A 14,626-nucleotide genomic window follows, 5' to 3' on the forward strand; every position below is an offset into this window, starting at 1 on the left:
GAGGCAAGGCAAGCTCATAAGCAACCTCCCCAACTCTCCTCAACACCCCAAATGTATCTATAAACCTTGGGCTTAACTTGCCCTTCTTCCCGAACCTCATGATCCCCTTCATCGGCGAGACTTTCAAGAGAACCTTCTCGCCCACCATAAATGATAAATCATGCGCCTTCTGATCCGTGTAACTCTTATGTCTGAAGTGTGCTGTGCGAAGTCGCTCCTGAATCAACTTTACCTTTTCCAAGGCATCCTTCACCAAATCAGTACCATATAACTTAGCCTCGCCGAGCTCAAACCATCCGATGGGCGAACGACATCGCCGACCATATAAAGCCTCAAATGGAGCCATCTTGATGTTGGACTGATAACTGTTGTTGTAAGCAAACTCGACCAAAAGCAAGAATCGATCCCACTACTTTTCGAAATCAATCACACATGATCTGAGAATATCCTCCAAAATCTGAACAGTCCGCTCCGACTGCCCGTCGATCTGTGGATGAAAGGTTGTGCTGAGCTCTACCCGGGTCCCTAACTCACTCTGTACTACCCTCCAGAAATGCGAAGTAAACTGAGGGCCTCTATCAGATATGATGGAAACAGGCATACCATGCAACCGAACAATCTCCTGAATGTAAATCTGGGCTAACCACTCTGAAGAATACGTGGTCACAACCAGAATGAAGTGTGCCGACTTGTTAACCTATCGACAATGACCCAACCACGAAGTCTATAGTAATGCGCTCCCATTTCCATTCAGGTATAACCATTTGTTGGAGTAGGCCACCTGGCCTCTGATGCTCATACTTAACCTGCTGGCAATTTAGGCACCTCGCCACATACCCAACTATGTCCTTCTTCATCTGCCGCCACTAATAATGCTGCCTCAGGTCGCGATAAATCTTCGTAGCACCTGGATGAATAGAATACCGAGAACTGTGTGCCTCTTCTAGAGTCATTTCCCTCAACCCATCAATATTAGGGACATATAGACGACCCTGAAGTCACAGAACACCATCTTCAAGGATAGTAACCTCCTTGGTACCACCCTGCAATACCGTCTCTCTGATAACCAATAAGTGCAGATCGTCGTACTGGAGAGCCTTGATCTGCTCGAATAGTGAAGACTGGGCGACGACGCATGCAAGAACTCGACTGGCTCTGAAATATCCAACCTCACAAGTCTATTAGCCAAGGACTGATTGTCCAAAGTTAATGTCCTCTCCTCTGCTGAAATGAATGCCAAACTACCCATACTCTCCGCCTTTCTACTCAAGGCATCAGCAACCACATTCGCCTTGCCCTGATGATAAAGGATGGTAATATTATAATCTTTTAGTAACTTAAGCCACATGCGGTGCCTCAAATTGAGATCCCTCTGCTTAAACAAATGTTGCAAGCTACGATGATCGGTGTAAACCTCACAGGACACCCCATAAAGATAATGCCTCCAGATCTTAAGAGCACGAACTAACGCGACCAACTCCAAATCATGTATGGGGTAATTCTTATCGTAGGGCTTCAGCTGACGTGAAGAATATGCAATAACTCGCCCCTTCTGCATCAATACACAACCCAAACCAACACGTGAAGTGTCTCAATACACAGTATACATCCCTGAACCGGAAGGCAATACTAACACCGATGCTGAAGTCAAGGCGGTCTTGAGCTTCTGGAAGCTCGCCTCGCAATCATCATGTAAGGCCCCGTAAAATTTTACTTGAACCCCGGGGTTTCGTGGTGCTGAAGTGGACTTATGTGTTGACAATTGTAGAGATTCTGCATTAGGACTTCATTTTTTCTAATTTTTTACCCGACCCTATTTCGATATATTTGAGTAAAGGGCCATTTTTGAAGCAAAAATCTGATATTTCTAGTGTGAGGAAGTTCCATAAAGTGAGAGGGGAAGTTCCTAAGGTTATTGTTCATCAACTCTTGCTCAAACTTAAAGAATTCACAAGAAACCTTCACTAGGTCTTCATCCTAGAGGTAAGATTCTACTCCCTAGCCCTCAATTTCGTAATTTTACTGAAAATAGGTAATGAGAAAAGAAATTCTTAGGTGTGGGAGTTGTCCATTATGCATGCATGTACTATCAAGGGTTGGAGAAGAATGTTGAGCTAAATTGGGTAGACTTTGGGTAGTGGGATGGAGGAATCCACCATAGGAGAACCTTGAAATCATAATACCCGCCTAGTGTTTGATAAAATACTCAAATGAGCTGGAACCATAAACTCTCTCCTAATTTGTGTTCAATTTTGCTATATTTATAAATAGATCGAAGAGGCTAAGAATTTCGGAATATTGTAGCAATTTAAAAAGCTCGAGGCGAGTTATGTTGGCTAAACTCATCTCTTAGAATTGAACCCCATTATATCCTTGTAAGTCCTAAGTTTTTCATTATGAATTGATTATTACGAATAAGCCTTGTATTGAAAGATATATGTTCAATATGTATTCTGTTGTTCTTGTTATGTTATATTCCATTTGAAAATGTGCTCGAAGCATGGGTTGCATATCCAAATGTTATATCTTTAAGTCGTGATTCAAATGAAGGCTATTATGCCAAATTATGTAAGAAATCTCAAGGTGTTTAACATTCTTATTTGCTCAATATGTGGACTTAAAATTTTGAATAGAAATGCTCTTTTGTTGATGATCCGTGATAATGTTTGAAAGTGAAAGAGATGAATATGAAGTGTGAAATACGACCAACGTACCAAGAGTGACATTGTGTTATGGCCATTGGTGCCAATGAAACGAATAATATATAAAAGATAATTAAATGAGTTGTCAATCCTTTAAATAAATAAATACCCTGGGAGTGTCGTTAGTCACAGAGGAAGGGTAGGTTAAAATGACCTAACCCCGAAACTACATATTTCGGTGTAGGAGCAAAGTGTGATTGTACCCTTTTATGGGGATGAGATTGATGTGATAAAAATATTCCCCTTTATTGGGATGAGATGATTGCTAGAAAAGGGTAATGTCGATCCACACAGTATTGTGGTGAGACGGCCTAGCCGGTCGTGTCATGATCGGACGCCATGACGCACACATGGTGGTGATTGTGCTTGAGATTATGAATAAAACAATGATTTAGACTGAGATGATGACTGTGATTGTGGTTGATGTATTTGGGTGAGATGGCCTAGCTGATCGGGCCGTGATCGGACTCCGTGCTCAAGATCACGGTGGTATATCGGTGCTAAGATCTCCCAAACTTAAAATATGGAAATTTACTTGAAAACTTGTCTTGATCCTAATTTGATGTTTTGGTATTGTTTGAGGCTCCCATTGATTTTATGATTATCCATACTTGTGTTATCATTCGTTCTGTTGAGAGGGTGTTTATTCATTCATACTAGTACTATTCCATATGTACTAACGTCCCTTTTGCGGGCGCTGCATCTTTAATGGATACAGGTGGTTCCGGAACATGTGGCATTGATCATTGATAGCAGTACACCCTTTTCTTAGAAGATTTGGTGAGCCCCACTTCATTCAGGGTCGTGTATCTTTTGTCTCACGTGTATTATATTTTGAGGTATAGCCGGGGCCTTGTTGCCGGCACTATTCTAGTATTTTGTATCCGTAGAGGCTCCATAGACACAATGTGGGTTGTATATGGATGTTGGGAAAGTCAAACTAGCCTTGTATGTATTTTGAGACCATAAAGATGAAGCGACTAATGATAATGAAATTGGCATTATTTGTGATGGTGCCCAACGTCGCCGCTAGGCAAGCCAACGGTGAACTAGCCATGTGTTTATTCTTTTTAAGAATTCCGAAATGGTTGATTTTTCCTTATTTATTAAGTAAGCAAGAGGTGAAAATTTAATAAAAATAAAGTGAAGCTAATTTGAGAGCAAGTATGGTGAATTAATTACTCAAAAGCCATCAAATGTCTACTAGCATAATTTCAAGACCCGGTGTCACAAGTATATGAACTACTAGTAGAATATACAAAAATACTAAACTACTGTCTGAAATAGAGTAGGCAGAAAGTAATGCAAAAGAGACTCCGGGTGTTGCCGAACGGACTCAGAAGAGCAACTCACCACTAGGCCTCGGGGTATCGGGGGTGCGCGCCGGTAAGACTGCCAGATTCACCTTCCTTAGATCTGGCACGATTAGTGCAGAAGTGTAGCGTGAGTACATAAACAACATGTACCCAGTAAGTATCCAATCTAACCTCGAATAAGTAGTGACGGGGGGTCGACATCGACACTTACTATGGGCTAACAATAAAATACAAAAATGCTAAATAGACATAGAGTATGTGAACAATAATATTAACACAATAACAACAGTTGGTCCAATAATTCTTCAATAAGTAGTAAATTCCAAGAGTCTTCTTTTAGCACCGACTAATTCCAAGTAAATTCTGAATAAATAAATAAATTATAATCTCTCACTTCATGAAAAGTAATGTCCAGTATGTTCAGGCTTCAAACATTAACACGCACGATTTATGTCGAGGTCGTACGGCCCGATTCAGAATAATATGTACATTGCCGAGGGTCGAGCGGCACGAACCATAGATGCATCTATCTACTGCCGAGGCGTTCGGCCCGCTCCACAAGAAGAGATGATACTTTATGAACAACCGATTTGAAAGCTAATACAAAGCTAATGCACAAGGAGGCACAATTTCTATTAACGGTCAAGTAACCCGCCAAAAACTCAAGTAAGTGTAATTCGGTCTCTATCAATTCCTTAACAAGCTTCAATATAATTAGGCTAGTAGAAGTTAATGTTAGTAATTCACAAACCAGAATTGATCGCTCTATTGACAACCAAAATGGATTATCAGAATGACCTTGTAGAGGAATTAAGTCTTACAAACTACATAGAAATCCCTGCCTCATGCAGCTTAAAGAAAAATTCTCTTTCACACCAAGATCACTTCATTGTGTGATTAGGCCAGTATTATTGTTCAGTTTGCAATTTTTATCCAAGTAATTGTTCCTATAGGCCAGCTCTAGTGGTTCTATTAGAAACCCGTACAACTTATCATCAACCGGTACGTTAATACAAAAAAGAATTTGATCTTACCAATCCGTCACAAGTAGCAGCCCAGTCTAGTGGCATTGCTCTACTTTGGGATAGTACACGTATAAAATATATAGAAGAAATATCTACGACTAGACAAAAAATTTACTATTTGATAAATTTTTATCTTCCCCTAATAAATGGCTTTTTCAACTATTTTGCGAGCCCATACCTATCAAATAGACTTATTTTATGGCAAAATCCTATGCGTACGTTTGATTCTTATTAAGCCCCTGGTTAGTTTTTGAATGAACAAAGATTTCAAACGTATGTAAGAAATGCACTTTCAAGTATTACATAATGTATATTGGTAAAAAGGGAATAGATAATCACTTCACTTGAGCTTCATATATATAGATTATAGAGTAACCGTTATTGGAACGAGTGAGGTACATGCATGGAATTGTTTAAACTTATAAAATTTACATTTAATACAATTTTGGTATTTGTAAGGTTTTGTGGGGCCGGATAGTTTGTTATTATATACTATTGAAGATGTATGTCTGGCCTTGTGGGGCCTATATGGTATTGTATTATAGATTTTTGATTGTTGAACTATGTTGAAGTTAGTGCCATGCGGGGGCTTATTCTAGATAGGTTGAAATTCTTAGATAGTTTCAATTACAGGGAAAACTCTATCGATTTTTTTGTTAGAATTCGAAGAGTTAGCTAAATTTTGAAGTTGTAAGAAAGTTGGGATTCTGGAAATGTGGTGCAAGACTCGTATGAAGCAATGAATGGTTAAGGATGATAATTTAAGCAATGGGAGGATAACTTTTTGTGTGAGAAAAACTTATAAATATTCGATGACAAATGTTCTTAAATGTGGGAGAATGTAACACCCCAAATTTTTTTGAAGTGTTTAAAGGCCTTTAAGAAGATCGACGTGTGCTATTATATTAATCCACATATGAGTGAGGGCTAATGACATAAATGATATCACTTAAACATGATAATATGTGTACCAGGTATATTAGAAACGATTTATGGTCTAAGAGTCTTAAGACTAAGTCAAGTTGGAAACTATATGATGGGCTAAAGTTTCAAATGAGTTTGTATAAAATCCTACTTCAAATGAGCATATTCCCAACATATGATGAGTTATGTAGTGGACGGCCTATCAAATGAAATATCTATGAATCTAATTTTTAACGCTTCAAATCGTTCATTGTTTAGATATGTTTACAATGAGTTATGGACTTTTTACTAGAGGGTGATAGTGCAGCTACACAGCAGGTTATGTAACCTGCATAGCCAATTCCAAAATCTAGCCAAGAGAAGGCCCTCTGCGTAGCTTTCATGCGTAGGCTACGCAAGGAGGCTACACAAGCCTCAGGATCATTTTAAAAATGGATGAAACATGAGTTTAGAGAGAGAATAAGTTAGTTCTTCAATTTGGAATTGATTTCTAGAGAGAGGGAGGAGCTCTTACACTATGGATGAAACATGATCATTCAAGGTAAGTTATTTTGGTAAAAGGGTAAATATATAACATCATTTAGTGATAACACTAATATTATTATGGATCAAATCCATATGAAATGGGTTGAATCTTCAAGAACACCAAAAAGAGAAAAAGTCTCTTTCTTTCACCGAGAGATAATCACTTCACTTGAGCTTCATATATATAGATTATAGAGTAACCGTTATTGGAACGAGTGAGGTACATGCATGGAATTGTTTAAACTTATAAAATTTACATTTAATACAATTTTGGTATTTGTAAGGTTTTGTGGGGCCGGATAGTTTGTTATTATATACTATTGAAGATGTATGTATGGCCTTGTGGGGCCTATATGGTATTGTATTATAGATTTTTGATTGTTGAACTATGTTGAAGTTAGTGCCATGTGGGGGCTTATTCTAGATAGGTTGAAATTCTTAGATAGTTTCAATTACAGGGAAAACTCTATCGATTTTTTTGTTAGAATTCGAAGAGTTAGCTAAATTTTGAAGTTGTAAGAAAGTTGGGATTCTGGAAATGTGGTGCAAGACTCGTATGAAGCAATGAATGGTTAAGGATGATAATTTAAGCAATGGGAGGATAACTTTTTGCGTGAGAAAAACTTATAAATATTCGAGGACAAATATTCTTAAATGTGGGAGAATGTAACACCCCAAATTTTTTTGAAGTGTTTAAAGGCCTTTAAGAAGATCGACGTGTGCTATTATATTAATCCACATATGAGTGAGGGCTAATGACATAAATGATATCACTTAAACATGATAATATGTGTACCAGTTATATTAGAAACGATTTATGGTCTAAGAGTCTTAAGACTAAGTCAAGTTGGAAACTATATGATGGGCTAAAGTTTCAAATGAGTTTGTATAAAATCCTACTTCAAATGAGCATATTCCCAACATATGATGAGTTATGTAGTGGACGGCCTATCAAATGAAATATCTATGAATCTAATTTTTAATGCTTCAAATCGTTCATTGTTTAGATATGTTTACAATGAGTTATGGACTTTTTACTAGAGGGTGATAGTGCAGCTACACAGCAGGTTATGTAACCTGCATAGCCAATTCCAAAATCTAGCCAAGAGAAGGCCCTCTGCGTAGCTTTCATGCGTAGGCTACGCAAGGAGGCTACACAAGCTTCAGGATCATTTTAAAAATGGATGAAACATGAGTTTAGAGAGAGAATAAGTTAGTTCTTCAATTTGGAATTGATTTCTAGAGAGAGGGAGGAGCTCTTACACTATGGATGAAACATGATCATTCAAGGTAAGTTATTTTGGTAAAAGGGTAAATATATAACATCATTTAGTGATAACACTAATATTATTATGGATCAAATCCATATGAAATGGGTTGAATCTTCAAGAACACCAAAAAGAGAAAAAGTCTCTTTCTTTCACCGAGAGATAATCACTTCACTTGAGCTTCATATATATATATATATATATATATATATATATATATATATATATATATATATATATATATATATATATATATATATATATATATATATATATATATTGAAGTATGAATAGCATGTTAATAAAATTTATTTAAAGTTATATTGAAGTATTGTAGGAACCCTAAGAGTGTGTCTTGAAAATTACAATTTGAGCAAAGAAGAAGATGAATAGTAATGAATTAATATAAATAAAATTGTTTTGAGTTTCTAATGATTCCAATAGAATTGATAACTTATTTGATGACCAAATTGAAGTGAAAATCACCATTTGGATAAGAAGCAACACTATTTCTTGAAATGGATGTTCTTGAACTTAGAATTTTGTTGGAGAAAATAATGAATAATCACTTGATGATGTTGGATAATACACTTAGTACATATCATTAATGACTCTAAATGAGTATTAAATAATAAAAATTAAATTGAATAGGCTAATGGGTGAACCTATTGGATAAATTGGGATGGTTGAAGGCTCGTTGCCGACTTGTGAAGCTTAAATGAATATTTATAAATCTTTCGGGTTGATTTTGATATAGTTGGCATATTTATTGGTAGATGTCGAATTGTTGGTCACATTTGAGCATTTTAATCAATCGGAGCAGGAAGTTTGAGGTAAGTTGATTAAAACTTACTCTTATTGAGAGATTCTCTCTAAAAGCTGAATTGATACATGATAATTTTTGTAAATGCATCCTTAATTGTCGGGACAAGTGGAAAGGATATCACCATGTGTTTCTAAGTTATGTCGCTTATGAATTGTCATGTGATTTTATAAATTTTATTTTCAGAACTTGTTAGCAAAATAATACTTAAGAAAAATATTATGCGTTTTATTAAAATTTATAAGAGTATCATATGTTTGAGTGATAAAGATGTATTTTCATGGACAAACACGTCTTTTGAAATTTAAATAATGAAGTAGTACTTGTTGTATCTTTAAATGATTGATGTTAAATTGCTAAAAGCATTAACATGAAAAAGGTTATTCATTTGATTTTGTTCAAATGGTTTGGATTGGCTATGAAAATCACGATTTGGATGAAAAATAGATCCTTTGAGGCTATTAGGTTATGAATCTATTTTGATATATCAAATATTTTAGGAGTTACTAGTGGAGACCATCGAGATTGGTTCAAATGCTGAATTTATTACCATGGAAATACACGTGTCGGTGTAGGTACATATTCCAAGGCTAAGCTAAGATTTGTGGGATAAGCCCCCTATTGTGCGGGCAAATGATCATTACTTAAAGTAATGAGGTTAAGTCAACTCGTACAGCACTACGGAAAGTCGTCCAGACAAGTTGGGTCAAATACTTGTTGCTAGTTTTTTACCTAGTAGTTGTTTATTATGTCAATATCGGTAGTACTCGCGGTAAAATATAATAATTTTTTTAGTTTAGGTCTAAGGAGCCAAAAGAGATTTCAATGACTTAATGCAATTAAAATGGTTTATGTGATTTTTATTAAAATCTTGGATTGATATAAAAATTTTAAAAACTTATATCATAGTTTACCTTTTATTTGCCTTTTCATTTAAAATGTTAAGAAGCATGATTTATATAACTGTTTATCACTTTATATCAAATATTAATTGCATAATTTTTTTTTGGTATAATCTTGTCCCAGGAGCTTGAGTGAGAGAGAATATTTGACACTTATTAACTATTGTGGTGTACTCAACTCTCAGGGACCCTAGGGGCCCACTTGACATATTTCAAGATGAAATATGATACGTGACATGCGAACATGGTTAGAATGACTCTCTTTCTGAGGTATATGGTGAGACACCACTCCTATTTTGTGATAGTTATCATGTTATTTTCTTAATTTATGTTAGTCGAGTGTTAGCCCAAGTGTTTAGTTTTATTCTTTGGTATAAAGACTCCATAGATAGTTGTGAAGAGTAGTAGTAATGGGATTAGACACGACGTACATAAAAAAATATTTATTTTACTTAATCTTATTATTATTATTATGAGATGCTTCATGTATTGTTGAATTGAAAAAATATTCTATTATTTAATTTGAAAATATATATTATGATTTTCAAAGAGTTTTCGAAATTAAATTGGTTTTAATATATATGGTTTTCATTCAGATAGTGTGCTGGTACTGGTCACGTGTGATTGAGTCGTGACAGGTGATAAAAAGGCATAAGAATTATTTTTTAAAATAGTTCAACCAACCAAACAAATAGAAATTTTCATCCCAAGCATACACAGACGAACGCCCTCTTACTCTTAACTAAAACCCCTAAAAAAAACCTTGATTTGATTTGGGTCCTCTGGGATTGTGATTCAAGACATGGATAATTCGCGTCCGAACCTGCTGGAGGAAGCGCTAGTGGAGGATGGCATCGGCAGTGTAAAGATCCAAAAGCGGGGGCGAGTGGTGGTGGTGGAGGATTGTGTTGAGACCAGCGCCGCTTTCGTGCTCCACCATTTCCTTAAGCGCTCTCTCCAACCTGACTCCTCTGATGTCGTCGTTTTCATCGCCTTTGCCCACCCTTTCTCTCACTACGAACGCATTCTCCGCAAAATGGTCAGCTTCCTCTCTGTCTCTCTCCATGGCATGGCATGGTTGTGTTTATTTATTTGTATGAGAAAAAAAAAATACTTACCGGTTTACGCGGATAATTAATTTGTGTTTTTACCTCAATTTATCACTTAATTATTGTAAATTAACATACTTTGCTGCATTCAGAGAGTTGGGTAACTATTTTCTCTAATTTGTAGAGACTCTAGTTTACTCTTTTTTGTTTTTCCTCTTCTATACGTTTATAAAAAAGAGTAGAATTAAAATGAGATGTGTGTATTACTCTGTTATGTTTCGGAGGCAGCTTTTCAAAATCATTTTAGGAAGAGGAGTTATGGAATTAGAATTTGGCATTTGATGTGTTTGGAACCTCACTGATGGCTTTTAAGTTTTAGCAATAGCAAGTGTGATGGTTTTTAAGGGGGTGGTGAAAGGAAATGGGTATAATAGCCATAGATAAATTCATTTCGATGCTCGTATAAGCTCTATGCTGGATTTTATGTATCTCCAACATCCTTTCATACTATTAACTGGATTTTTGAATTCACGTGGACTTGAAATGCGGCTTTTTGAGTGTGAGAAGGGGTTTCCTTAGATGAGGTTGGAGATTAAAGAGATATGTGAACAGACTTGTCATTGTTATTAAATTGTTGTTGACATTTAAGATATAATACCAGTAGATGCACCCAGTGAAGAGGATCACACGGATAGGGCGGCAACAAGCGAAGGGAAGTTAACAGGCATAGTTCTAAGGACCACAAAAAAAGGGAAACACTGAGTCTAAATAATATTAATTGTAAAGTTTGTTGATCTCAAATTCCAATGCAGAGATCATGCACATTGCTAGTTGTTTTTCTATTCTAGATGCTTTTGCTGGTGATTTGAGAATTGGCTAGAAAGAACTGAACTTTGATATGGCAAATATAATGCAAGAAGAAAGCTTATAGGTAGGGTCTGTGTTTATGTTGTTTCCTACCTTTTAGGCATAAATGTTAAGCTGCTGCATTTCCTGGAACTTGTTTGAGATTTGTCTTGTAAGAATGCCGTAATCGTCCAAGATCCATTCGAGATTGCTATTTCTGTAAAGTTAGCCCTTTCATCCTTCTAGTGAAATGAATGTTTTCAGTAAAAGCTTGAGGAAATTTTCAAATTTGTTGGAGTGTCTCTTAGCTGGTACAATGAATTCTGAGAATATTTATCATTTCCTCTATGTAAAAATGGGAATGATTTCCCCATTAGGAAGATCCTTCCTTTTAGCTCAAACATCCTAGCTTTTCCTTTAAGTGATCAAAATTCAGAAACTTCTCCGTGATGTCTGATCATATTTAACAGTATTGGGATCAGTTTTTTGATTCTTTGTATATTTTTTATGCTCTATTGATCTATCAAACAATGCACAATCTGTTGTCAATTCATGTAAAATAGTCGTGCTGGTTTCAGTTCTCAGTTCTTCCATGTTTTGTCTCAGCAACAGTTGTGTGCAGCTAAATTTAATTAAGCAAACTTCCTCATGGACTGGGACTGTACTCAGATTTGCTTGACATCTAGCATCATCCTTTACTGGAGGATATATGTTCCGGAGTTTTTAAAATTCCAAGTTCTTGTTTTTCATTTCAGTAATTTTAATGGATATTTAATCCTGCATACTTGTAAAGCATCTCAGTCCTTTTTCCTCTTTCCTGAACAGGGTTGCAACTTAGCTGTGCAGAGGAAGAATCAGAGGTTCTTATTTCTTGACATGCTTATACTGGAGTGTCCAGGTGAAGATGTCAAGCAGCATAGATTAACTTTAATGATATTATTGTTTGCTATTTTCGTGTAATCTTGCTTTGCCCATGTCTTGACAGTAGTCTTTTTGTGTATACGTTTAATAAGAATTTTAGGTACCATTAAAGAGGAGATTAAAGGACCTAAGTTCAAGTGATTATTAAAAAAAAAGGACCTAAATTCAAGTGATTTAGTTTTAAAAATGTTTTGGTGCTGCTTGTCCATTTTGAGAACTTGATTCTTAGGAATTTGGGAACTCAGGCATCTCTATGGAATAAATAGAAAAAAGTGGTTCTAAATTGCACTCAGAAGAGTTCATTATAACGTCACATGTACACTGCCGTACTTTTTTGTGTCTAAACAATCTGTTCTTTATGTGAATGATCTTAATCTACTGAACTGTCCATCTTTATTTGCCCCTCTTAGTTTGATGCACTCAATTCATAATTAGACAGAAATGGAGGGGAAGCAAAAGAAGATGGATTGCTTACATTGTACGGGGAAATTGAGAAAGCAGTAGAAATATATTCGTCGCTTGAAGGCAGTAGAACCATTACAATTATGATTGATGACGTCTCCCTTATGGAAGTGGCGGCTAATGGTTCATCAAATCACATGTTGGATTTTCTGCACTACTGCTACACTTTGAAAGCAAAATATGTGAGCAACTGTATCCGCTTTTACTTCGTGTCTAATTTACAATAATGTGAGCTACAACTTATCAACAAAAAAAGAAAATGTTGTTTGGGGGACTTTCTTAATATTGTTTTCATCCAGGGCTGTTCCCTTGTTACTCTTAATCACAAGGATATCTATTCCAGTGCAAATACACTGCCATTGATCTTGCAACTGGAGTACCTTGCGGATGTGATAATCAAGGCAGAACCTTTGGCAACTGGTTTAGCAAGTGACGTGCATGGGCAGGTTAATCTTTATTTTATCCCTTTCCCTATATTCATAGTTCGCTCTTGTTCTTCCCCCCCCCCCCCCCCAAACACACACACAAAAAAAAAAGGAACGAAAAAATTATCCAGTGCTCTTAAAAAGACGAGATGGGATTTGTTTGTGTTCTGAAAATTGACAATCCTTACAAAATAACCTGGCCGGTCAGTTGTATGGTCCTAATGATCAGTTTACGAACTTCAACCTTTGAAGAGCTAAAAGGAAATCTGGAAATTGTAATAACCTTCTCTGTTTTACCTAGAATTACTGCAGTATGTGTGGTGGCGTTTTTCTGAAGAGCATTATTATTTTTATGATTGCTTGCATTAATCGAGATTGCTTAAAAACATATAGATCATGGAATAAGCATGCACTTGATATTTGAATTCCTAATTTTGTGTAACTTCAAGTTTTGTCTCCATTACTGAGTCCATTTTGTTAATTCATTTTTTGCTCTTTTTGTCTTTTCTCCGTTCAGCTGACCGTTTTAAATAAGGGAAGTGCTTGTGACTTGGGAAGCTCAAATTCTAAGGTTCGCAATTTTCACTTTAGGGTCAAGGAAAATAACGTAGACTACTTCTACCCGGGAACTCAGACTTGAAGAGATGTCCTGTTCATTGAATTTGAACGTTGGCCAACATATCAAGTTAAGTAATTGATGTCCTAAAGCACTGGCCGAAAATCTAAGGCGATTTAAACCTTGTTTCATCTCTTTGCTGATTGGTTAGCATATGCTAAAGTAAATTATATACCAGCTATGGAAGACCAAGAAGCGAGGAGCAAACTATATTTATCCGTGATCGATGGCAATTGGCAAAGCCTCCTGACGTGGTTATCTTGCTATAAAGGCATTTAAAACTTAGTAGAAAACAAATTTTACCTTGCAGTTTTGCCCTTCTTGCCCTTGTATGTTGATGCCCCCATTCAAGTTTAGAGAGTTACTCCTGAGTTTTATTGATATAGGAATTCAGTTGCTTTCTGTTATGTTGAACTGCCTCTTTTCTTACGTCAAGCTTTGTAGAGACAAAATTTTGGTTCTTTACGCCATTTCAATGGACTCTACTCAGTTTGGAACTTCTTCATTTCTCTTAGAAAATTACTGCACAACTCTTTGATGATTTTCATATGCTATGTGAATGTGATAAGCTATGGTGTATGTTTAAGTGTGTAAGTGAAAACGAGAGAAAGTTTATGTAAATTCCCAATTATTTAATTTATGTACTGTTGACTTCAAAATACTTTATACATTATTCAATCACTTCAGCGTCAAATACATACCAGATAAGTCATTTTTTTTCCCGCCCGAATTATCTGGAAAGAGGGAAACAAACGTACTAATGTTGGCATAAATTGTTAGTGTAAAAATTCTTTATGTTGGCAAATACATGATGTAAAATCC

General features: G+C 36.1%; 1 protein-coding gene across 1 annotated transcript; it reads left to right on the forward strand.

The window, feature by feature from the left end:
• The first annotated feature begins 10,153 nt into the window (after window positions 1-10,153).
• On the forward strand, window positions 10,154-14,355 carry LOC107759753 (elongator complex protein 6). The gene is made up of 5 exons (XM_016577752.2): window positions 10,154-10,524; window positions 12,206-12,278; window positions 12,737-12,945; window positions 13,063-13,209; window positions 13,706-14,355. Exons 1-5 carry the CDS (start codon window positions 10,288-10,290, stop codon window positions 13,826-13,828), a joined length of 789 nt encoding a protein of 262 aa, XP_016433238.1. The 5' UTR covers window positions 10,154-10,287; the 3' UTR covers window positions 13,829-14,355.
• Window positions 14,356-14,626: the final 271 nt, after the last annotated feature.

The sequence above is a fragment of the Nicotiana tabacum genome, chromosome 13 (genome assembly GCF_000715075.1).
Source record: "Nicotiana tabacum cultivar K326 chromosome 13, ASM71507v2, whole genome shotgun sequence".
In the NCBI taxonomy this organism is placed as follows: domain Eukaryota; kingdom Viridiplantae; phylum Streptophyta; class Magnoliopsida; order Solanales; family Solanaceae; genus Nicotiana; species Nicotiana tabacum.

Coding starts and splice junctions, on each gene's coding strand:
- LOC107759753 (XM_016577752.2), top strand. CDS start 10,288: ATGGATAATTCGCGTCCGAACCTGCTGGAGGAAGCGCTAGTGGAGGAT. Junction 12,279..12,736: donor GCTTATACTGGAGTGTCCAG/GTGAAGATGTCA, acceptor ATTCATAATTAG/ACAGAAATGGAGGGGAAGCA. Junction 13,210..13,705: donor CAAGTGACGTGCATGGGCAG/GTTAATCTTTAT, acceptor TTCTCCGTTCAG/CTGACCGTTTTAAATAAGGG.